At 38.3% G+C, this 26179-nt stretch overlaps 1 protein-coding gene across 4 annotated transcripts; it reads right to left on the bottom strand.

Moving 5' to 3' along the window:
* Positions 1-1148: 1148 nt before the first annotated feature.
* On the bottom strand, positions 1149-26179 carry TCAIM (T cell activation inhibitor, mitochondrial). 4 transcript variants are annotated; one of them, XM_030008299.2, is made up of 11 exons: positions 26064-26179; positions 23657-23732; positions 20206-20341; positions 19481-19634; positions 18042-18288; positions 16336-16458; positions 13567-13664; positions 10883-10974; positions 8495-8727; positions 7696-7827; positions 1149-4324 (listed from the first exon to the last, which is right to left on the bottom strand). In XM_030008299.2, exons 2-11 carry the CDS (start codon positions 23683-23685, stop codon positions 4099-4101), a joined length of 1470 nt encoding a protein of 489 aa, XP_029864159.1. In that variant the 5' UTR covers positions 23686-23732; positions 26064-26179; the 3' UTR covers positions 1149-4098. The 4 variants fall into 4 exon arrangements, with proteins under 4 accessions (XP_029864159.1, XP_029864161.1, XP_029864160.1 ...); XM_030008301.2 differs by lacking the exon at positions 26064-26179 and adding an exon at positions 25587-25605; XM_030008300.2 differs by lacking the exon at positions 26064-26179 and adding an exon at positions 25524-25547.

Raw genomic sequence — 26179 nt, 5'->3', positions numbered from 1 at the left:
AGCTGAAAAGGACAAACTGCAAAACAAGATTATTCTTCTGTTACTTCAGTATATACTGTAGTTTTAACAGGGCCTTCCAGGGAGATAGCTAAACATTTTTTCCATGCACAGAATCGAGATCCCAGTTTTTAATCTTGTATTTATAAGTCAAATCATTTTAGTATTTATATGCAACAGAAAAGCATGATCTCCATCTGTGAACTTTTTAAATTAACATTTTTACTGTATTTACAAGCTATGTTTTCTCTTTCTCTGCTAGGTTGCCTTTTTTTTTTTTTAAACTGCCCTGCTCTATTACAAATCTATATACTGTTAAGCTTATGAAGAAATATTAGGAAAGTCTTGTCTTTGGACACATGTACTACACACATATAGGACACGCATATGTCCAAGAAATCACACAGATAACTGTTCAGACAAATACTATATTCGCAGAATGACAAATTTAAATTAATAAGCTTTAGAATTTCACAGTTTCCTCAGGAAGTTTTTTTTAGCTGTAAAGTACACAAACTAGAGGGGATTTATGCTCTCCATGAAAAGTTCTGATGAATTTTGGATATGCTTTGATACATCAGCTCTAATATTCCGGAAGATCTTCCCTTTTTAAGTCTTTCTCAAGATTCTTTATCAACATTTTGAATGTCTTACAAAACATGAATACAAGCCTATTAGTCCCTAGAGACTGTATCACAGCAGTTAACAGCCAAAAGAACAATGACAAAATGGGCACTATTTCACACAATTTCATACAATTTTCATATACAGCTCAAAGAATAAAAATCACATATCAAGCTATTAAAACACAGGCAAGAACCCGTGCCACTGGAATTCATACAGAACTGATACTGTAAAACATTATGCCAACGCCTGACAAAATGGAAATTGCTGTTTGCCAATGCATGCATCTCAAGGCCACAGTATTAAACAGCATCAAAAATAACTCGTTAAGGTGATAAATTTTGTCTTGAGTCCCATCTCTTTTATTCTAGCATTGAATCTAGCATTGAATTTCCTTCTGGCAGCTGCACTAAAATACTAAACCATTCTCAGAGGCTGAATAACACGATCTGGGCATCACGGTTTATTGACTCATGACAGATGACCAGCACACATTTAGTCTTTGATCACTGGTAAGAGATTCTTACTTATCTTTCAAATGTTTATTGCAAATTTCTAAACAGGACAAGAAAAACTCAAATCTAAGCCAAACAATAATGATTAAAACAGCAAGACATCAACTCCACCTAATTTAATATTACGATTTGTTTTTAAAGAGAACACTTTTTGAAACTTCATACCAAGCATGTTTTCGGTTGTTGGCCCCAGAGCAAGCACGAATTCCGTACTGAATAAACTACAGTAGATGTTAATATTCATTCAAATCTATTTCTACAATGAGTTGATAGCACAGTCTGTTGAACAGAATTTGAGGTGTTCTGCACAGTTTAAAAACAGACAAAAGTTTCCATCATTGTCCATTTCCACCCTGCCATTGTGACAAAAGGCCTTCAAGGGTTCTAAACCTTTTTTTTTTTTCCCCCCATCTCATTAAAAAGTTGGGAAGTAAAATGTAATTCTGACAGATTTAATCCATACACATCTACCTAAATGGACGATTCTCCATTACTTTTGGGATAGTCTTCAGTCAAACCTGTCAAAATGAATACCTACAACACGAACATTAAGTTTAACCTTTTGGTTTTTTTGCTGCTTTTCTAAATATGTTAAAAAACGTTGGGAGGCCCATATGTGTTTGTAAAATCAACTCAACCATTCTGCAGTAAAACTAATTTACAGAAAATGCACTACAAAATAACTCTAAGACCCAGACCTATATGCAACCTTAATTTTTATATTGCTTGACTTTTGAGCAGTTTTAAGAGATTTTGACATGCATCTCCTTCAGAACTCAGGAAAACAAAACCCAAAACCTAACAGAAAAGGAAAGAGCCACCCCCACAGCACCCGAGCTGACCAATTCTCTGGTGGGACAGCAGCAGGACTGAAACTCCGTCTTATTGCACAGACCTGAGACCCCAGCCTGGAGGTAACCGTCAGAAAAACAGGCTGCCATGCCACATTTTTGGGGGCTGACACATTTTGCCAGATGATTTTCGCTACTTCCCCTTAGAAGGAATGGTGAGAATCTTCAGATCTATCCCAGGCTGGAAACGATTAACAGCAACTATTTTCACCGCTTCCACATTTAAACTCAGTCCTGTTCCCTCCTGCCTGTCCTTGCCTACTGTGATCCACATTCCAAGTCAGGGTCTCCACTGCCCCATTTTACTTGCAGAAACATCCCATGCTCTATTTCATAAAGGCTCTTTACAGCTTATGCTTCCTCCTCCAGCCAGTTCTAGTCGTCTTCTCTACACCGCAAAGAGAAGGTCCTTAGGTCTAGTCATTGCTTTCTGCGGCATTAGTGTCAGTCCTTACAGAATTGCATCAGGCTCTTGATTTGAGTCTACTCACCTTCCCTCATACTTTTTTTTTTATCTCCTCTACAGTCAAACTGGACAGCTGCTTCTTGCCTGAAGACCTGTAAGGAGTCATTCAATTCAAGCAGGGAAAAAAAAAATTACTACACTCAGCTTTTATTCCTGAAGACATCCTACTTCCAAAGAGCTGTTACAGGGAATATTGCTGGTCTACAACTGACAGGACTGGATCACTTGCTTAGCACAACTGGGACAGACAGTATCGTCAATGCCAGATGGAGCGAGGGGAAGTAATGTGCAATGGAAGTTAACTACTTAGAAGAAACTATCAACTGATCTTCAGAACCTATACAGGAATTTGGCTGAATTAAAGGCCTGAGAAAGTCACAGCTTTGTCTCAATGTTTTAAAATGGACACGTTTGAGATCACAGTGGGGGGGTTTGTTTTAAGTTTGGCAACATAATAAACAACTTGACACCTAGCCTTTTAACAGGGGAAAACAGAGAACCACAACAATTTCCCTGCCTAATACAAATATAAATACAAGGCAAGTAAGCATTTGACAACTTTTTTTTTTTTTTTTTTTTTTTTTTGCCAGTTGTTATAGGTGAATTCAAGTCCAGAAACGTTAAGCAGTTGGTTCTTCTCCAAGGGTATTTTGCAAAGTAGTAAACCAAACAAAATGCATCTTGGCATGTATTACAATGAAAAAGTGTTGACATACATTCACACTTTAATTCATTCTTTTCAAGGAATAAAGTACCAGTAAAGATCCATGCATTTGCCTCACTGCAAACTCCTTGCTCTCACTGAGAAGTACTTACTCTTGTAGACAATCCCACAGAAATCAATGCTTCCTTTTCCTCAGATGTCACATTAAACTACTCAGGTTTCAAGTGTTGTGAATGCAATTTGCAACCTGTTATAGTGCAGGTAAAGAGGATTGTCTGTATTTATGGAGCAAATGCCAGAAAACAAAAAGAGAACATCTCCTTTAAAGTAACTGCAGACAGTACAACTGGCGTATTTTGAAATTCTAAGGCAACAATATTGGACCAGCATATGAAACTCTACTGTAGAGACCAAGTTAATGAACCACTTTCTTCTGCAAAGTAGAAATACTCTGATGTTTTTTTCCTTTGTCTTTTTTTTTTTTTTTTTTTTTTTTAATTCAGTAAGAGGTAGCAATATGAAATGCCAATATTGCCACCAGGTAACTCATGTACTCAACTTCTGCATTCAGTGAATCCCTTAAGATGACATGTAATGTCTGGTTTGAGTCGTACACTCTATTTAAGAAGATCTATCTGGCAATATCCATGTATATTAAAAATACACATGCACATTTTTGCAGACTTGCAATTTAATATATTTTTGTAATTCACTACAAAAATGCGGTTTCACAACTGCTACCATACACTGGGACTCCTACAGTAGTATGGAGAATGTACAGATATCTTTCCCAGAACTGGCAACACTGCGCATTGTGCAAATTGTCTAGGACTCCGATCCTTTTTGAGCAGCAGTTAAAAGAAAATTTGTGGGTTGAATACTGATATCAAAATACAGATTTAAATAATTTACTCTTAAAAACATTCATATTTATAGCCTCTTACAGAAAATAAACAATTTATCTGATTATCAGATATGTCCTCAGTTTTTCCAGTTCCAAGGTATACACAGGTCTCCATCCTGCAGCACAGAGTAGAAATGCGAAATGCAAAGGTGCATGCCTTGTAGGTATGGCAACGATTCTTCTAGCAGTCGCTTACAACAATCTATCATCTGTGCACTGGAAACACTGGGTTCTTTATACAGCCGATCCAAAGAAAATTTTTCAGTGGAAGTATCGATTAGCTCTTTTTCTGTAATCATCATCCTAGCAAATGAAGACAACATACAGTGACAAAATTAGAACTTACTTTCTTAAAAAAATCCTTGAAATAAGTATACTTGTAGGTTATATGCATGTAAACAGAGGGGCCACTTCATGTACAGCTATGGTACAGCTGAAATTTTTTGTGCAGGTTGATACCCATGTCCACCTCAGAGGCTAGACTGAATGAACATGCTTCCATGACTATGGGCAACAGCATGCCTACGCAGGGTCACATTTGATAGCCTGCACCATGACATTTTTTTGCCCACAAGTTAATGGGCAAAAATACTAAAATAATCCCACGAGGCTGCATTTTTAATGTAAGGGATGGAAGTACTTAAATAACCTTGGAAGTGTAAGCTTTAAGAATAAAACCATGTTAGTAACTACTCTGTCTTCTTAACTAAGACCAGTACTCTGCATGTCATCAAAACCAACAGATGACAGGTACAGTCACCTGATGCATATTAAATGTGTTAATAACTTACTAATTGCAGGAAGTATATGGAATATCGAATTCATAGCTCGCAGATGATTTTTTCCATTCACCCCAGAAAAAGAGTGGTTAAGACACCACCTGACAAACTCAAGCTACTCTGAAATAATGTATAGAATTAATTAAGAGTTACTGGAACTGTGGATCATCTGATGCAGACACAGTTCAGGTTCAGCAAGCCTTACTACCTCAGGCACTGTGTCACATTAACATAGCTATACTTCTTCCAGAGCCAGCTTGGTTATAGAAACAGCAGCATCGCTGCCCTACAACACAGACCCTGTGCTAAACAGGGGAGGAGCTACAAAGCAGCAGCACATTTGCAGAGCCACTGGGATGTGAATCTGCCCAAGCTAAGCACGGACACACCTACTGAGATTATTTGACTCAGGTAAAAACAGTACTGAGGGGCTCAACACCACTCTTTCCAGAGCTCAGTATGGGATCTCCATGTTCTTGAATGGCACTACACTGTGCTGGGGCACTCAGATTGCTCTACAAGAGCCCAGCCCAGCTCTGGCAGTCAGGGAGTTAACCTGGAGCAAGCCTGTCCTCTCTACTGGTTGTATCCACGCCACACTCCTGAGCACATTATTACCTGAGTGCCAAGCTTTCCTGTTCTGTGAAACCCCAGGCTCCCTTGAACAATATAAAGTTAGCTGCACATAGTGAGAACTGCAGGTTTATTTTTAGTCACTTCCACAAGGAGGCTTATACCCCTATCACAATACAAAACTGATACTTTACAAACGCAAGGGAAGGAGAAGTAGATTCATACTAAATCCTGCATTACCAGAAGACTGACATTATCCACACAGATAAGACAATTTTCTAGAGCAGCAGCATTTGAACTCCCCAGTGCACCAGGTCATACAGAATTCCAGCTATGCTATGCTATTTACTGCATATAAAACATTCATCTGCATGTGCAAAGTAAATCCAGTACATCTCAAAATATTTTCCTTTATCTCAGGGCCCCTTAACAACCACAGGAGGCTAAGAAAAATCAGAAGTACAGAATGGGTTCTGTTCAAAGCAGCATTACGTGGAAAAGGATTTTTCAGCTTTAATAAAAAGACAACTAAGGGGAAATATGACATAACCACAAAAAACCCAAAAACTTGAGATGATAAATACAGAATGACTGTTTTGTATTTTCTACAGCACAAGAGAATAACAGATGAAGTCATCAGGCCATGGGTCTACAAAACAAAGGACACCTCTTCCCTCCTTCATGTACACACGCTACATGTAATTCAACTGTGCAATTTGCTGCCACAGGATATTTTGGAGCCACAAAGTGTAAATCATCCCAAAGAATAATTAGACAATTAAGAGGGGAAAAAAAGGAGATCTATTGAACACTCTTAACATGAGCTAATGTTTCCAGCTTCAAATATTTTTGAGTGCAGTCAGTCACAAACTGGGAAGGAGCACAGAGTAAAAAAACCCACCACATTTTTTGCCCCATTCATACAGCCTTTCTGTAAGCTAATAGATGATGGGGACAGACCTTTGATATGACCCAGTACAGTTGTTCTTTACTATTTTATACAAACCAGCACATTGTCCAACACAGAACAGAAGAGCTGAGATATTTAGTTTGGGTCTTACATGCTTACAACACAGCTGCTTATACTGACGGGGGCCCTGCATTTTTCCTGGATAAGTGCCTTTATAATGTGGGGTAGTGTGAGGTTTTTTGGAGAGTGAGTTACACAGATGCAAATTGATACATTTGCTACAACATCCCTCTGACCCCTACAGACAATACTTTCCCACCTGTCACATATGGACAGCTACATAGAGAGCTGTTCAGCAGTTATAACTCATATGGCAAAAAAAAAAACCAAATCTAACTTCAAAGCTGGACTAAGGTTATAAAAAAATTCCAACAAATCTCCATGTTTTACCAAAGTCTACCTCCAAAATATATTCTCCCAAGTAACCAGGTCTTAACAGAGCTAAAACCATAAAGCCTTCAGTAAGACTCATGCCTAAAATAACCTTCACAAAAAAATATCTGGATGTATACATCATGTATACACTCATGACAGTGTGATATTTCAACAATTCATTAAAAGATTTCCCAAGCAGAAAAATAAACTTGCAGTAACAACCTCTAAAAGGACAGTAACACCCAGTTACCTATCACAGTATTTTATTCAAAATAAAACCAGTATCTCTACCTTATGCTCTTAATCCTCAAAGACATATATAGCATAGAATGTCAAGAAGAAAATGTAATATCCATCAGAACTGTACAAGTCATGGACTTAAGTATGGTACTGTGACTTACCACTGTCATCTCTCTCATCTCACTCGCATCTGTGAAAGAGTACCAAGGAGGTATTTCTCTCATCATTCTACCCCTATTTTTTTTTTAAGTGCTAACTAACCTTTTCCTCACCTGACAAACAACTAGAAATAATAATTCTCTAGTTGGTGTCAGTTATTTTTAGTTTAGATTTTACTGGTTTTTTGTCACAATGTAAGTAACATTAATAGAAGTTTGTTGCTCTTCTTATTCAATAAAATGGTCTCTTCCTTAAAAAAACACCCATCTCTCCTTTGGGGAAGTAATTGTAAAAAGATTATGTAATTTTGTCCTGTAAGCAAAGATCTTTTATTTCTGAATAAAGTACAACTGTTCCTACAAGGTGGAGGAGGGGTATTTTCTAACAACTGTGTTCACCGAACACCGAAATTTTTAACTTAGTAAAGCCAATGAGTAAAGTTCTATTTTAGAAACAGAAGTTTTTTCCATCAAAAGAACATGAATACGTTCTTCAGAGTTCTCCTCCTCCTCCAAATAAAACATATGACATGCAAAGATTTTCATGAGCTAAATGCATCGAGTCACAGGAATACTTACTCCTCCTTTCTTTTCAGATTCTCTCTTGCCTCCTGTGCTTTAGCAAAAATAAACCATTGAAGGGTTGCTGGATCACAGACCGTTGGGATTGTAAAGTGTCCAAATTCATGTAAACTTGGTGCATATCTGTCACTAATGAAACATGATGGAAGTAAAAAACTAGGTATCTTTTTTTTAATGCTAGCATTTAGATGAATTACTTTCAGAATGAATTCTGAAGATAAAAGAACATCAATTAATCACAATCAGAATAATTGGTAAAAAATTAATCAAGTTGAGATCATGAGAATACAGAAGCATCATACATAAAGCTTTTTTAGAATTACATTTCAAAAGCAACTGTCAACAATACTAAAAAAATATAAACAGAAGCACCATCATACACCGCTGACCTGACAGCACGAAACCTTTGATTTAACCCAGCACAACACTGTAAGATAAAGACAGAACTGAGTCTAACTTGAATGAAATAAGCAGGATTTTCTTCAATCTGATTCCTTCTTAACCCATAAAAAGGCACTTAAAACCTTTAGAAACAAAAAGACTTTGACATAATGAAAATCCAAGAAAATATTAGTTTTCTTCTTAGTGAGAGCAATAATCAGTGTAACGAAAACCCCCAAAAACTAAAAAAAAACAAACAAAAAAACAACAAAACAAAAACCAAAACCAAAACAAACCCGCCCAACCAAAACACTAAAAACCCCCAAACCAAACCAGAACAAAAAAAAAAAAAAAAAAAAAAAAAAAAAAAGAGTAAAAGCTTTAAAAGGAAGAAACCTTTCCTGCAAATACCTACCTTTCCAGAATCATTTGCAAGCCTCGCAGACTGCGAGGATGAAAAGGTAGTCTACTGTCACGCAATTTATTATAGAAAGAGTCCAGAGTCTCGTAGTACTCTTCCAGAGTCAACAGGGGTTGCAGTTCTTCAATATATATTACTTGTATGCCTCCCAGAAGTTGGCTTATCCGATCTTCCAAGAACAGCAGCCTTTTTTGAAGTTTATAATAATTTGGCAATCTCTCAAAAATCTGTGCATACACACAAACATTTCCTATGTTACAAAACATAAAACTTAAAGAAATGAAAAAAATAACAAGAAGCTATAAAAGAAGAGACACTTAACAATGCAAACATGGAACCCAAGGGAAAAAAAAAAATTGAATACCAAAAATCAGAAATACCAAGTATATATATTTTGGGGCAAGATATAATAGTAAGTATTTTCAGTATTTATACTATAAAGGCACCAAAAGGCTGTAACAAGATTGATGGATGACCTCTTTTCCCTGTATATCCAGAAATTAATAGTCCTAGATTAAAAAAAAAAGTTAAAAAATCTGACATCTACATAAAATGTTTATCACCACAGTTTGCCAGCCTAATTTACACCAATTCTCAAAAAAGAGAAGTCTCTGTTCCTGGAACTAGTTCCTTCCAAGGGTTTGGATGATAACCTAGCTCGTCCCGAGTCTGAAGGGAGAGAAGAAAGGAGGAAGGTACCAGATCTCTAATTTACAAAACCTATACCAGAAAAGGTTAAAAACCAGTCAGACTTGTGAGTTGAGACACAGAAGGTATGACAGGGAGATGGCTGGAACAGGGCAACAAGTGAAAGAGGAAAGTCTGCAGTAATAGTCACTACTTACCATCTACCCAGTTATTACCAGAACACGGTTTCCCATAGAAAAAAGTACTGCTGCTGGAACAAGTCAAGTGAAATCAGAATAATCTCTTCAGAAATCCAAGACAGTAGTAGAATCAGAGCAGCTTTTGGCACAATAAAATCCATTGGTTCAGCATTTCCATTTATTATAGAGAAAAATGGCAAAAATCCTCCAAATACTGTGCCTCTGACCAAGCATTCTACAGCCTGACTTGGACACTACTCTACTGCTTCCTTTTTCTATGAGTAACAGAAGTACTAGCACTTAGGACTGCTTTCTAAAATGGGTTAGAATTCTGCTCTCTAAAAAAACAAGTGGCTAACCAATCTCATTAATATTTTCAGACTTTTTCTGTATGTCACTTAACAATCTTTGGTGCATTTTAAAATAAAAAGCCCCTGACTTCAGGTTTAAATACCTCTCCTCTGTCTTCCAAAGCAAATACCATCACCACAACCAACTCTACACATTGTTCCATTTGCACAAAGTATCCCTTCAGAAAACCCCTTGGCAAAAGCTAGAAAGAGGCAGCATTTCTCTTTTCAAGGAACTAAGTGGGTTTTTTAGTATTAAGCAGAAGTACAGTTTTACTCCAATGACTATCAATGCTTGCAAATCTGAGAGTAGAAAGTTTTGCGTTAAATTCTAGTTTCTCAGTTTAAGTTCTTTGTAAATCATTCACATTAACAAATCACGTTTTGTATTCTGCCTCAGTGAAACATATATAGGAGAAAGATTTGGATTGAGTGCTAAATTTTTGTATTATTAACTGATCGGAATATAGAATATTATGATATTCCAGCTATATTCCCAACTATGAAATTCCACTGATATTTCCTTTATAAAGAAGTATTTTTTGATAGAACTATCAATAACATTTCAGTAACCAAGATTCAATAAAACTTCCTTAAGTGACATGCTGATATTGCTATATACTGTGTGGTTCTTTGCATATAATACTTTATCATTCAGGATGCCAGAAAGCTTGTCAACTCCAAACTTTACACAAACAGCAGCAGAATTTGCATAGTCACTAAATATAAATTTCTGCAACATCCACGTTATCTGCCTAAAAGAACAAAGTGGAGTGACAGGGTTGGTTAGCAGCCATTGACTGAAATGACCACTTCACAACTCCCTTTATGTCCCATTTTTACAAAAAAGCTGAATAAAATTCCTAAATTCTTCATGGGAATGAGCTCTTTATGGATAATGAAATATTCTGCCAGTGCTCATTGCATAGACTGGAACACTGCATAACAAATTAGTTTTCTTTGTATCTAATCAGGGGTAGGACTGATTTGTTAGTGAAAGCAGCAGTAAAGATCTGACAAAGATAGTTGTTAGGAACAGTGTATCACAGGATTAAATTTAGAATGCACAGTTATGCTAAATATAGCAGCTATGTGTTTGCTTTAAACTACTCATCAGTCATCTGCATCAATTAATATTTTGGTTATAGTTTGAAAAAGGATGTAATGAACAAGAGGCATTATCATTTACTTTGAAATCTTCTTACTTTGGTCCAGTGATGGTGAACATCCATGGTCCCCAGCATTATGTGGCCTGCTGCACTCATACCTGAACGGTCTGTAAATACCACCGTGCGTCCTAAAGGTCGAACAAAGCTCTTTACTAATCTGGGTTACTGCAATTATTCCCACAATTATTTTAGGCTGAACTATGCTACTAACGTCACAACCAACACGCTTCTGCAGCACAAACACACACGAGTAGGTGCTTTCATTATTCTCAAAATTTGGAAGAGTAATTCTTGAAAACACCAAGAATTTTTTTTCATACAAACCTTACCTAGCATTTGCCTTCTCCTTGTTTAAACTTGATAGATTTTTAGTTAACTGGACTTTTTTCATACAAAGACTACTTTTAAAATAGGAGAAAATCTCAGCAGACAGCATATTCAAAGAACCTGTACAAATCACGTATACAATAGGAAATATATGCTATATACTTAAAGTATGTATCAGTAAGGTAAAGGTTGGTCAAAGAACTATTAGCACAGCCATTCAACACTACTTCCACAGAACTCTGCAACACGCAAGCTGTGATAAACACTTTCACATTAGGTTTTTGCTCTTTTTTTAAAGAAATAGAGACAACATAAAAGGATAATACTAGGTTTTCTTTTGGGGGGACAAATCAGTTTTGAGTCCAAGTATGGGTTTTTTAAGTGAAGTACAAAGATCCTCCAGAATTCTTTGGGGTAAAAGCACAGGCAACTATTTATCAAAATAAGCTTCCACAAAAGTCTTCAGTGTGGTGTATTAAACTACAAGACAAGGCTTAAACAGAAGCTCTCGCTCTCAGAAATGTTTTCCAAAATCCTTAAGAAACAGTGTATTGGGTTTGTGTGGTGGGGTTTTGGTAGTGGGGGAGGGGCTGCAGGGGTGGGTCCTGTAAGAAGCTGCTAGAAACTTCCCCAGCTCCAAGTCAGACCCGCCTCCAGCCAAGGCTGAGCCCATCAGCAACAGTGGTAGTGCCTCTGGGATAAAATATTTAAGAAGGGAAACCTGCAGCAGAGAGGGGAGTGGGATGTGAGAGAAACCCCTGTGCAGACAGCAAGGTCAGTGAAGAAGGAGGGGGAGTTGTGCCGTGCAGCCCGTGGTGAGATGGCAGGCTGTCCCCCCCAGTCCATGGAGGGGAGCGGGGGAGCAGATGCCCACCCGCAGCCCAGGGAGGGCCCTGAAGGTGGCCACGATCCATGGGAAAGTCTGTGCTGGAGCAGTCTGTGCCTGAAGAACTGCAGCCCGCAGGAAGGACCCACACTGGAGCAGTTTGTGAAGAACTGCAGCCTGTGGGAAGGACCCATGCAGGAAAAGTTCATGGAGGACTGTCTCCCATGGGAGGGACCCCACGCTGGAGCAGGGGAAGAGTGAGAAGTCCTCCCCCTGAGGAAGAAGGAGCAGCAGAGACAACGTGTGATGAACTGACCCCAACCCCCATTCCCTGTCCCCCTGCACCACTGTGGGGAGGAAAGAGAGAAACTCGGAGATGAGTTGAGCCGGGAAGGAGGGAGGTGTTGGGGGGAAGGTGTTTTAAGGTTTGGTTTTACTTCTCATTGTCCTGTTTTGATTTGATTGGTAACAAATTATATTGATTTTGTGATTTTTTTTCCCCAAGTCGAGTCTGTTTTTTGCCCATCACCGTAACTGGTGAGTGATCCCTCCCTGTCCTTGTCTCAACCCACCAGCTTTTCTTTGTATTTTCTTCTCCTCATCCCACCGGGGCCAGAGGGGGGAGTGAGTGAGCGGCTTCCTGGTGCTTTGTTACCAGCTGAGCTTAAACCACGACAGAGGGCAACGCTGACTTTAAGGCATCTAGTCCATCCTTGTACCCCAAGGCAAGACCAACTGTACCTGTATAATTACTGACAGGTATTTGTCCAGTATATTATTGAGGATCTTCAAAGATGGAGACTACAAGTTCACAAAACAGACTTCTCTAGCACTTTAAGTCCTTGGTGTGCTTAGGTAAAGAAACTAATTTGAAACTTAATGCAATTTATAACTACTATTTATTGTCCTATCCCCTCTGTTGTTTGACAAAGGATTAGGTTAACCCTCAAATGAAAGCCGCTCAAAACTGAGTATCTGCAGAAAGGCATAAAATGTGGAGTTACAATTAGAGCAAAGAGGTCAAACAGCTGTACGAGAAGAATGGTAGATCAGGTTTACAGAATATTTTAGTTTTTCCTGAGAAAATACAGACTTTAATACAGGTATTTTATGGAACATGCATGATAAGAGAAGACAATACGATTTTAAAGGTATTCTAGCAAGCCCTCCTTACACTGGCTCTTTAGAGAGCTACTCGCATTTTTGGCTTGAATCTACCATGGGTAACATTCTATTGCTACCTCTACCCTTTCAGAGATTCAGTATGGATTTTTTACTTTCATTCTTAGTACTAAGTCTAGCACCTTCAACTCACTCAGTTTGCACCTATTAAGAAGTAAAATAGAAACCAAGTGTAGCAAATACACTATAAGGAAATGTCACTTTAAAAAATACCCAGTAGCTTAAAATGTAAGTTCTCACCAGCTTTTCAGTAGCCTGGCAGGTTTGTTTTTGCAATTATCAAAAGCATTCATGGAAAGAGCGAGAGCTCCCTTCTCACAGAATACTCGTGCTCATCTTTGAATCAATACTATATTAGGATATAAGAAACAAACAACAGAAATACCTTTAACGTTCTTTAATACTTCAGGTCTCTGTTGGACTAAGCGACCTAGACTGTGTAGTTGGCTGCAGCGGTGAGCAATACCCCAGCTTCTCTGCCACCTAAATGAAAATATAGTTGAAAGCATTTCATTCTCAACATTATTAAAAAAAAATAATCACAGAAGTTGAGATGCAGCTGAAAGCCTTGTAACACAAACAACTCAAAATAGCACTCCAACAGTAATAAAAGCAAAAGCCTACTGAAAAGATGTGTCATATGCTATTTGAACAGATAAAAGCCTAAATAAAATGTCAGTCTTTCTTAAAGTGAGTGCCAAAAAAAAAAAGGAATAAAACCAGATATAGGAAAAATAAATGTAAAACCTAGTGGACAGAACAGAACTTGCAAATCTCTCCCCCAGTAAGGAGGAGGTTAGTAAGTAAATCGCAAGACAACCCAGTATTTCATTCAGTCATGTGGCACGCAGTTTCTGTCTGTACGCTGTGTAATGTTTGTCTAGAGGAGCAAATACTGCATATAAGGACATTGCCTCTTCTTTTTTTTCTTTTTCTCCTTTGAGTTCCGAGCCCAAAACATTACTATGATTCCAGTGGTAAGTTGCTATATATATTCATATTTCACAGTGGAATAATTTTTGTTAAACCATACAGGAGCCAGGTGTTAGTTACACTGGTGACTTTAATATACATAGTTTTGACACCTCTTCCATCACAGACAGATCAGACAAACTCCTAACTAAATTTCTAAAAGTATTTCAACTGTAAAGTTGTCCCAGTATATTGAAAAATTGCATTCTTTTACCAACTTCTAAAATGGTCTCAAAATGAGAAGTTACCCTTCCCTCATTGTACTGGGTCTCTCTGGGATGGCGTTATTTTTCCTCACAGCACCCCTGTGTTTTGTATTTTTTACTAAAACAGTGTCGAAGACACACCACTGTTTTGGCTATTGTGCAGGGCTGGCGCAGTGTCCAGGTTTTTGCTTTTTCTTCCCACTCTGCCACCCTCGATCAGCGAGTAAGCTGGGGTGGGCAAGAAGCTGGGAAGGGACACAGTCAGAACAGGTGACTCCAACTCACCAAGGAATATTCCAGACCATATGATGTCATGCTCATCAATAAATGCTCAGGGAAAGGAGGAAGAAAGGGGGACCCTCATAGTTACGGCATTTGTCTCCCCAAGCAAGCATTACACATACTGAGGTCCTGCTTTCCGGAAGGGGCTAAACACCTGCCTGCTGATGGGGAGTAGAGGATGAATTCCTCCTTCTGCTTTGCTTGAACGCACAGCTTTGCTTCACTTCACCTATTGAACTTCTAACTTGATCCATGAGTTTTCTTGCTTTTGCTCTTCCTATTCTCTTCCTCCCATATCACTGGGGGTGCGTGAGTGAGCAGCTGTGTGGGTACTTAGCTGCTAGCTGGGGTCAACCCACATCATCTCATTTAGGGAAACCTAACTGGCAAAACCCCACTCTTTGGGATGCAGAGAATAGGTACTATGCCACAGCACTTATGAGGCAATTCAATCTATTCTAATGCAAGTCATTCTAATAACTATTTACTGCTACCTAGCAGTATTGCTTTGCTTTCAGTAGCACCAGACAGGAATGTAGAAAGGTGGCTTATAGATCCTACCTTCTCTTCAACTGTCCTAAACTTAGCAATGGAATAAAGCCAATGACCCTGTTATTTTTTCAAACCTCTGTGAACACTTAGCATTAGGCTGCAGGATCACAAGCAGTAGTTTCTGATTAAGATACTTGCTTGTCAGATTTCTGACACATTCTTTTCTGAATTACGACAATATAACTCTTGGAAGGTCAATAACTCCTTGTGGAACGCAATAGTTTTAATGTATTTTAAAACAACAAACTACAAGAAAATTAAATAAAAGCCATGAATAAAACCAAACCTACGCATTTTATACTGAAGACTGTTTCAGAAACTTAAACCCCCCCACCACAGCACAGTTGCAGAGGATTAGAAATCGTGTTCAAAAAACCTGGTATCAGCTTAAAGGAAGCCAGGGTCTTTTACAGAGTGAAAGGAACAAAAGCATGATTTCAGAAGCTCCAACTCTCTCTTTCCTGGTTAAAAGAAGAACTTAACAGACTAGCCCTTGAAATAATCCCCAAAGTTTATTTTTCCATTGTTGAATACTCTCACTGCCATTTCCCATCCTGAATATCCCACTTCAGAATGTCCTCATTCAAAAGCACAAAATTTAAAAAAGAATCATAAATTATTTTCTGGAAAATATTCTGACGAATCAAGATTACCAACTGTACTCAGTCCTTTCAAGCAAACAAATATTCTTCTCCTCTGGAGTATGGGAAACAAGACAGTAGAAAAACCAACATTTTTATTAAGCCTTCACAGGATGTCATCATGTACCATGCGCAAAGTTGCATTTCATTGCCAATCCAGTTATCTTTGTAGACATTCACGTGAATTCAAGAAGAACAATTTTATCCAGCAAAACACCCGAACTAATGCATACACACATGTCCCATTTCAAGTGCTTATGTGTTTGCCTCAACTGGAGCCTATGTTATCAGTTACAAATACTAGGTCTTTTAAAGCAAATTTTAACAGGAAACTTTTGTTCCAATAGAATTCTTGTAGAAAAATAGTGCAGTAACACTTTTACATATATGAAACATAGCTGTTTTGCTGGAATAAGCCTTTAAAGCTCATGGTGTAGTATTACACAACACTTCCTTGCTTTGACTGTCTTAATGCTAAGTCCAACTGATCTAATTTATTACCTGATATCTGAGAGCTCGAGTTGATGAGAGAGTTCAAATTTTAAACGTTCTAGTTCTTTTCTAAGTGGCAAACTCTTTTTCAGCTTTTTTACTGCACTTGCTTCATTATCATCTAGCCAGGATCTGAAAGAAGAGGAGGAAAAAAACCCAACAGTAGAGGCATGATGTATTATTATCTTTCACGAAAACAGTACAGCTAACTGAATTCTTACTGTTAACATTAATGTTTTATGTCAAGTTACCAGGTAAAGGCATTTTTTAAAAGTAGAAGACAGAAACTGAAATTGCTAAATGCTTCACCTTAAGATATCGACAAAGGAAAATCTGGCACTTAATGTCTTTGAGGGGGACTAGGGAATCAAATCGAGCCAAAAGACACCGACAGTGTTACAACTGTAAGACTTAGAGGTGTGAAAGGTATAGAGCAGCAGATCAGTGTGATTTAGGGGGGCAGCTTCAGAGAACGTAGTGCTTTAATAAAAGAAGTTCCCACACATATGCCTTTAAAAAACAACAAAAACCAAACCACCAAAGTCATCATAGTAGACTATCAAATAAGGGAGGCGGTACCAAAGGGGTAAGTTAGGTAACTCTTACAGAGCTGGAATGAACATAGATTAAGCAGGTCAAAGTTTTACAGTTCTTTTGTCAATAATCAGGCAAACATGACTCATGGAGTACATCTAAAATTTTCAATAAACAGGATCACTCTATTTCTAGGAAAAAGCTACTCTAAGAGATTTAGCCTTTGTTCATGGCATAAACTTATTTTCATACTCTTTGTTTTTACAAACAAGTACTTCCATTCTCATACTGTATTCTAAGCAAAACAATTCAAAGTCAGAAGCAAAAAGAGAGGCCCAGTGCCAAACAGCTAGGTATTAAAACCAGACTGTTAATATGTAACTGTTCGTGGCACCTCTTGTAAATGTGTAAAAATAAGTAAAAATATTCTCTAGTATGTTAAATCTCAGTTAAGCATTTTACAGTAGCATATAGTATAGTAGTTTTATTTGAGAGGTGCTAGGCAGGATGAGGGGTATTCTTTGCTCCAAAGATACTACCACCACAGTTCTGCGTTTATTTCAAATGGCACCTAAGCCTCATTGTTACAAAAAAAAGTTTTTCAAGGCAGTATTTTACACCCTTCCCCAAAATGAGCACATACAGATTTTATAAACAACCAACTTCTTATACACAACATGCTGCATTTAATGCAAGTACAGTGTTTATAATTGAGTCAATTTAAGTATTAGGGTCAGTATGCTGAACAACAAATCAGAGGCACAACACTAAGACATCTGGCAAATTAAAACATTCTAACCTTAGTTTTCATGTATTATCTCCCACCCCCAACAGAATGTGATAATGAAATACTAACAATAAAGTTAATATTTTTGTGTTACAGAAGTCCTGTAAGAGGTAAGGAGCTATCTGGAGCAAGAAAAACTAGATCAACCAGAAGTATATTGACCAAATGTGAATGCTGGGCAAAGAGACAAGAATGCCTCAGCTTAGCTGGCACTATAGTTATCCCAGGAGCTCATTTGAAATCTTTTCAATTATAAAAAGCATGACAGAATTACATGTCGGACAATAAAGCTTTGTATTGTTCAGAATGTTTATTGATTGCCTTTCAAAAACTCAGCATTAGAATAAGACAAAATTAGGTTACAAAATACCAGTTAAATAAAAGCCTTACATACATTAAAGTTGTTTCCACTCTCTGGGCTTGTTCTAGTTCCTCCTCAGGATCCTTGAATCCAGTAAATGAATAGTAAGTCTTATCCCATTTGATAGGTCTGTTCACTGCGCTTTTTGCTTCCTTGTGGGTCTGAGAGTTCACATTCAAACTCTGAATATGCTCTGTAGACAAACTGCAGGAGTTGAGAATATCTAATACTGTGCTCAGGAGATCCCTAGTACGTAATGTAAAACTGACTGCTCGAAACCCTATAAAACACAAGTCCCACAAAATTAGTATTATTTCATCAAAATTATTTAAAATGCATTTACATTTCTCTCATCTTACAAGAACCCAAACAAGACGTACCTAGCTGGAAATTATTATGATATTGTAATTTCAACACTCACTACAAAATTCACGTGCAGTTTAACCTTTAAAACTGTTATGTGTCCAAAAATATAAACAGAGCTGTTTTAAATATCTGAATCATTGGACAAACTGGAAACCTACCTACAGATGCAGCGTAACCGAAAAAAGGATGCTTTTGCTTTAGCAGTGGCAGTTTTGTCCAACGCCTCTAAAGAATTCACATCATTACTGATCATCATGTTGGATATAATTTACTGTAGAAATGCAGTACTACAACAGCTCTTCACAGGCTATGAACAGAACAAACCATTACATTTGCACACCACCTAAAACTAAGTCCCATCACTTAGCTATTGGGCCTAACTGCCCCATTAGAAACCAAGCAAGTATTAGACTCAACAGCAGAACACAGCTGCCAGTTCAACTGTTACTTTAAGTAGACTGGACATAACACTACTATTTTCTTGAAAAACAGTATGATTTTGTTTTCTAGCACTAGGGTCCCTCACAATTTTCTCAAGCGTTTTGACTAGCAGGATATAGAACATAAAACTCATCTGTTAGATAAGGCATATTGGTACACCACAGACAAATACGTAGAATAAAATCAAACCAAATATTCCAAACTTGGCAATATTTTCTGTAGTCTCAAGGCTAAGAGACAATGTGGTAAATTGAAGCTCCAGATATTATACAACTTCTGCTTCCAGACTAAATTCCTACTAATCCTACAATCACCCTGACATTGTGTACTGCACGTTATCTACAATGAAAACAAGGACTCAACTGTTGTTCCAGTTAAACATGACAACAGTATTAAAAGCAGAAAAATTATCACTTATATCAACCTATGTTTTTTACTGCCTCATACTGTAACTTGACCTCAACTTTGTTATTTCTCATTCTTTCAATACTTTTTAAAGCTTAAGATGTTTAATTACTTGGGAAGGTCCTGTCTGACCTAATACATATTTTCATGGATTGAGAGGATTTTATTCAGTTGAAAAGTCATTATGACTGCACAAGGCCAAGTAATGGTCTGAAAGAATTTAAATACAGGAAGATACATTCTGCACAATATAAAAGCACCTGAAGCACTGAAGGATTCTTGAACATTAGAAGAGTTTGGTTCTCTTTCTCTTACATAAAAAGTAAGCTGAGTTGGCTTAAAGGAACGAAATCCTGGTTTCTGTAGATTCTCCAAGTAGCCATTTAACCTCTTCAGAGAGTTTTCATTTACTTCCTGTTAAAAAAAAAAAAAAAAAAAAAGAAAAAACCCCCAAACATTACAGATTATTAATTTGGCCATTTTTCATCTAAACCTTTTTAATCTTACATGCAGAATTAGTTTTTACAAACTGCTGGCTGCTCTTAACAAGTAGTGATATAGTTCATATTCTCAGCGTAAATGAATAATTATCTTGCATGAATAAATTCTATGATGTACATACTTGTACATTCCTGTACGTTCCAAAACACCACTTTTAAGGCTTTCAAGCTTAAAGAAATCCATTCATTCAAATATAATGCACAGCATTTCAATGTGATAAAGCAAGTAATATGTATTATAAATTAGTCTGGAAGGATTCAGTATTTTCTTTTTAACAATTAAACAGAAAATATGACTAATAAATAATGGATGTTTAAGAGACCTATCCTTGTTAAAAATAAAGAAAGTGTGTATTTTTGTCCTCTGGTAACAACCATATTCAATTCTAATACTACTTTTTTTAACATGACAGCAGGAAAACTAGAAAATTTCCATCCTTGATATAGGACACACTTACAAAGAAAGCATACTGAAAGATTTTTACCCTCTCTTTGGGATGCTGGCCAAAGAAATCTGGATGCACAGCAAAATAGAAAGGTCTGAGAGCATTGATGGCATCAGCTCCTGACAAAGTTCTTGACTGAAGAATGCACTGTAGCAATATCTTCTCCAGACATAACCTAATAAAGTAATAAAATGTTTATGTACGATGCAACCAATCAAGTGACAAACTGATATAAATTACTTTAGAATGTGACAGAATGGAGTAAACATTCACAGTTGCAAGTATAATCATTTAAAACTGGTATTAGAAGTCCAAGTTCTGGATTTTTCCCCTTGACCCTCACAGAGCTGTATTTATACAGAGCAAATCCAACAGGTTCGAGAGATGGTGGACGCTAACAGCTGATTAAAGACATGTAAATAAGTACAATAACTTTTCCCTCTACTTTCTCAAAGCAGGCTCAAATAAAAATTCCCCACTCAAGTAGTTCGAACAATGAAGACTGGCTTTAGTGGTATTTTTTGTAGCTATTGCTGAAGCTGCTCTTAAAAGCCAACTCTTACATACTTTTTGAACCTTCAAGTTAAAAAGCCAAACCTACTATTTGTCAAGCAGTGCCAAAAGAATAGTAAATTCTACCCAGGAATAATAATCACCGTTCAATCAAACGAAGCTCTGCATTAGTTTTTGAGGTCCACATACTTGTGTCCATTTAAAAAAAAACAAACCAACAACCTACTTTCCCAAACATACTCTTTTATAGAAGGCATCAAGTAAAAAGCACGTTTTTGCCCTTTGATCTTCACTGAAATAGAAGAAAACAAGGACTAAAAGAAATTTCAGTGGTGGGAAAAGAAGATTGTTTCACCTAAGATCAGAAGGAAAAGTTAAGTTGAAGAAGTTCTAGGAAGTTCAGAAAGTACAAAAGATTGAATACCTCCAATTACGCATAAATTAAACTACAGTTCTGCAATGAGCACACTTGTGTAACAGAAGACTGAAATGGAAGGAAAAACAAGTTCTGAATTAAAGACCACCATAATTTCCTGCCAGAGCTCAAAGCTGATATTCAGGTTAGCAAACTGATTACCAAGAGACAGTATATATAAAAGCAGCAAGAAAATGTGAATTGGTAAATATTTAATAATAGATTTCTCCTTCAGCTGATTTCACAGGCTAAAAAATTCAATGGGCCAACCATTTTCTCTGTGATTAATGTTCATTTTAGTTAGCAACTCAGAAGGGTAGGGATTCTGCTCTGTTAAGCAATACAATGCTGTTTCACTCCTCACAGTATCATTCAAACTGTGAGCCCCAAATAGGAAAATATATGGCAGATTGAGGCAAAGCTGCTTCCAATTCACTAATAACTTTATTAATAATAGTGAGCAAGACTGTTTTACAAAGCTGTTTGTTCAGCATCCTAGACCAAATAATTGTCCTGGACACAGAAACATGTGACACTATTTCCTGGATGTTTTCATTAATTAAAAAGGAAAAAAAAAAAAAAATCCCCAAATTTCTGCTCAGATAATAAGCAGTATTTTTCATTTTGGCAAATGGTAGAGTAAATGATGACAATTGAGTTGTCAAGCAGACGCAATGACCCTTACTTTACCTTTTTTTCCTGTCAACCTTTCCAGCTCTTCAATTAGAAGCATGAAGGCAGTTAAAGCTAATGCATTCTGCCTAAGAGGTGGGCAAATATTTAATTAGTAGGTCTTAAAAGTCAGCTTGCTGAAAACAGGATAAGTTTTCATAGAAAAGTGGGATGGAAGACTTGTAATGGAAGATGACTGATGAAATTTCAAACTGTTATGACTAAAAACAATTTTCATGTGCATTAATTAAATGGAGGATTAAAAAAAAAAAACAAACATAAAATGTATTACTGGCAAACACTTCTACCTCCTTGCTGGCTGCACCTCAGAAAGACTCTGAAGACTACTCACTATAGCCCGTGATCCTCCTCAAATAGCAGGAAACGGTGAAGTACCACAGCAATATCATGTTTTTATGGAGAGCAAAAGCTCTCAATGACAAGAACATGCCAGAGTTGCTCAGTGACACGTGAAAAAACCCTCTACCTGACCTGGTAAGAAAGGAAGGAAAGCACACTGGATAAAAGTCCACTTGGTCATATGGTTTACCATTTTGGATCTAGAAACACCAAAATAATTGTCTTGCTGAGAAAAAAAAATAGCAGAAATTTTCTTCCCCCCCCCCCTTTTTTTTTTTAGCAAGTGGACACAAAGTAGTGAAAAGGAAAAAAAATTCTTTCCAACAAAGGAAAAAAAAAAAAAGTAAATTAATCAGCTACCTATCTGATAGCAGTTTTGACAAACAGCCGTGCAAGAAACACACATCCTTCTAGACCCAGCTGCTAGGAGGAAGTAAGGAGCGCAGTTCTCTCTTCCCCTTATTCGTACACCATTTCCCACATACACTCTTGAGCTACATTATTGCATGCCGTTTCCAGTAGTTAGGGAAAAAAGTTCCAACATACCTGGAAACTATTAAGCATACTTCCAAGTTTATTAATCATAAACTTCCATCTGGTATTCTACAAGAAAAACGGCCAAGTATGGTTAACTTTAGTTCCCTTGTTTTGTATCTAAACAACACTGTCATGCTAGTAGGAAGGCTGAGGATTCCAGCCAAAAGTCTATTTTGAACTTGCTTAAAAGAGAAACGCTCAAAGGCCAAAATTAGTCTGCGTGACAGAAGGAAGAATTCATTCACTGAAGGTGAAAGACAGAACTCTGAGGCATCCTTCAAGTGACAAAATAAATGAATTAAAATGAATTTAGAAAGAGAAAATGCAAGAAAGATGCTTATGGCTTCACTCACAAGGAGCAATGATTGTTCCAAGAGCTTCATTCAGATCTGAAGAGCAGAGAAAGGCTTCGTGTTAAAATCAAGGTCATAACCACTTTGAGGGCAGCCGTCTCCACTTCATGAAAGATAGGAAACACAATCTCCACTAGAACACATTAAGCAACAGTACTCTAGGACTGATTTAATTTATCGATTAAATAATTCCCTTCAGCTTTCTTTTTACTTTTTCTTCAGATATCTCTGAAGTTTAACTTTTTGGCTTATAGCTTTGACACTGAAAAGCTTTGTTAAATTAAGCTCATTATTACAGATATATTCACTCATTTTGAAACACTGAGCTTTAATAACTCAATAATGCAGTAATATATTGGACATCATATTCAGATTTAGACTACCACTTTCTCATAATTAAGCTATTTTAAAACCCTTGTTTTGTTGAGAGCTTTTTTTAGTGTCTCACTCGAGGACAGGCATATGGCTTTTGGGGATTTTCAACTGTGGATGCTTTGTTGAAAGCTTCAAGCTGTAAAGATGAGAAAGCCAAAGAAATAAGCATTAAACAAAAATACTGAACCAGTTTTACATAAATGCGAGTCATAAGCAAACACTTAAACACACGCTAAAGGTAAATGAGGTCAGCAACATGCCATACCTTCGCACGGCTCTCAAGCAGCAAAACATTTCAGCAACTCAATGGTCAAGCCAACTTTCAGCCATCCACTAACTCACTTAAAAAAAGAAAAAAATATCCTGTTTAGTAAGGGACACAAGTATTTTCCCCTGTTACTTATCAGTGCATTCTTTAAATCCTAGGTGATAACTTTTGAAGTCACAACTGTAATATAAAATTGAGAAATCACACATAAAACCTAAAGCTTTGCACAAGAATGTTTTCAGTTTCCTCTACTAACAGCGAGTCTTACAAACATTAATGGTTGTTGTCATATATTGATTTGAAGATGAATAAAGATATTAGGAAAAAAAACCCTAAAAAATTATTTATTGAAAATGTTTCCCGCTCTTCCCCATGTTCAGTTTTTGTCTTGAAGTATAGAAACAAAAAAATAGAAGCTTTCTTTAAGCATTAACACATACCAGCTCGTGGAATTCCATGTAAATTTTTACTCTGCTAAGTCGAAAACTTTCAAACAAATGATAATCCTTTAAAATTTATGTGCCAACTATTTTATGCGGGCACGATATAAAACCAAAGGGAAAGACACTGTCATACAACAATGCCTGGAAATCTTTTATCAAAAGTTTGCGGGCATTCATAAAAATTAGCAATTTTTAATCAGTAACTTCTGCACTATGCAACTGTAATTGAGAGTTTTCCAACAGGAGATAAACCACTTAGCACATCAGAGTGCAAACGTATACCTAATTATTGGGGATTATGAGGGAAGGTCCCTATTCCTCATACGTTTTGATGCACTTTTTTTTAAAATATATTTTTCTTTGCACTTTTCAAAATAACATGTTCCCACTAAGTACGCCATTTTAAAGCGCCTGCGATGAGCACTTACCAGAGAAATACCATCCCTGTTCCAATACAGCACGATAGTTCCTATGACTATTTTGCAAAACAGTGGAAGTTTTAGAAGTGCATCTTACTAATACAAATACACTTAACTAACAACCTAACTTGTTTACCAAATATTTCACTAGAGGCGAACAGCGTGAGAAAAAGATATGCTGAGCTAAAATATCCCCAAAATACTTTATAATTCTTGTCTTCTGATTTTCAACTAGGTGAGCAAGACAGTAGTAATTTTGTTTCTAGTGTCCCTAACAACAATCCTAATCATAAACTATCTTAAATACATTAACAAGCTCTCTGGTAATAAAACAGTTTTCTCTCTCTGTAATTTTAGCTTCAGGGATTTGGACTGAGGATGGAAAAAACCAACAGTCTCACTAATCTGTGGTGACACTTTATATAACCAGACAAAAGCATCATTGTTTCTTGTTTTAAAAGGTCTACTAACCTCTTAGAAATTGTTACATTGCTTAGTTAAAAAAATAAAATCTTCTGATTTTGAGTAAGTTTCACCCGCACCCCACCTCAAAGACACAAACTTGCTAACACAAAACAAAATATTAATTACACTGCAGTCATTTTGCAAAAGCCTTTGGAAACATGACATTGCATGCTGCTACCTCACCACTTGAGCCGAAATTATTATCTATTTCAGGTGTTTACCTACACTCGATCTCTAAGGTAGTATGCAGAAAGCAGAATGAAAATAAACAAGACGACACTGCCCAGAAAATAAACCTGGGTGAAACCGGTTCACTCACTGCTTGAAAGAAAATGAGCTCTAGTGACCCAACCACTGACAGTTTTAACGATTTAGAGCAGACCCCTGAGAGAATTCACTTCAAAAGTCACTACAGGTAAGGTCTTTCCCGTAGCTCCTCAGCGGCACAGCCGCTCGTGATGTGTGTCACGGCCCCCCTCACCCCCCCCGCCATTAAAAAGGCGCGGAATAACGGGCAATCCCGCCCGCCGGCGGCACCTCTCGGGCACGTCGATGCTGACCGTGCGCTGCGCCCCGCCGGGCGCCTCGGGACTCGGCTACCGGAGAACGACGGCGCCCCGGCGGCGACAGGCGCTCGTACGAGCTGGCGCCTGCCACGCCGCCTCCCCAGGGCGGCCCCGCCGGACACCTGCCGGGCCCGCTCCGCCGCCGCCGCCGCGGACGGCCGCCCCGCCCGTGCCCGCGCGCACGGAGCCGCCGCCGCCGCGCGCGCTCCGTCGCGGGCAGGCTCCGCCAGAGCGGCGGCGGGCAGCTGCCCCTCGCCCGGCCCCCGGCCCCCACCCCGCCGGCGGCGGGAGCGACAGAGCCCGGCCCGGTTTCAGCGCAGAACACCCGCTCCCCCGCCTCTCTACGCCCGGACTCGGCCTCGCACCGGCCTCCGACGCTGGCGAGGACCGAGCCGGCCCCCCCGCGCAGGAGAGGAGCGGCGGGGTCGTCGCCGCCGCCTCCTCCCCCCCGTGTCCCCCACTCGCGGAGGAGCCCGACACCCCCGGCCCGGCCCGGCCCGGCCCCGCTTACCGCCACGGCCGGACGGCGCCCGCCGGGGCTCGGTCCCCATCGCCTGGCACAGCCACCCCCACCGACGGCCCCAGAGACGGCGGGAGGGGGGATTCCCGCCGGGGGCGGGGCCGGGG

The sequence above is a fragment of the Aquila chrysaetos genome, chromosome 3 (assembly GCF_900496995.4).
Source record: "Aquila chrysaetos chrysaetos chromosome 3, bAquChr1.4, whole genome shotgun sequence".
NCBI lineage: Eukaryota > Metazoa > Chordata > Aves > Accipitriformes > Accipitridae > Aquila > Aquila chrysaetos.
The sequence above is the reverse complement of the archived record's forward strand: the minus strand, read 5'-3'. Positions and strand labels throughout refer to the sequence as shown.

Coding starts and splice junctions, on each gene's coding strand:
- TCAIM (XM_030008299.2), bottom strand. CDS start 23,685: ATGTTTTGCTGCTTGAGAGCCGTGCGAAG. Junction 16,459..18,041: donor AGAGTGGAAACAACTTTAAT/GTATGTAAGGCT, acceptor CTCTTCTTTCAG/ATCCTGGCTAGATGATAATG. Junction 8,728..10,882: donor TTCACCATCACTGGACCAAA/GTAAGAAGATTT, acceptor GTGTATGCACAG/ATTTTTGAGAGATTGCCAAA.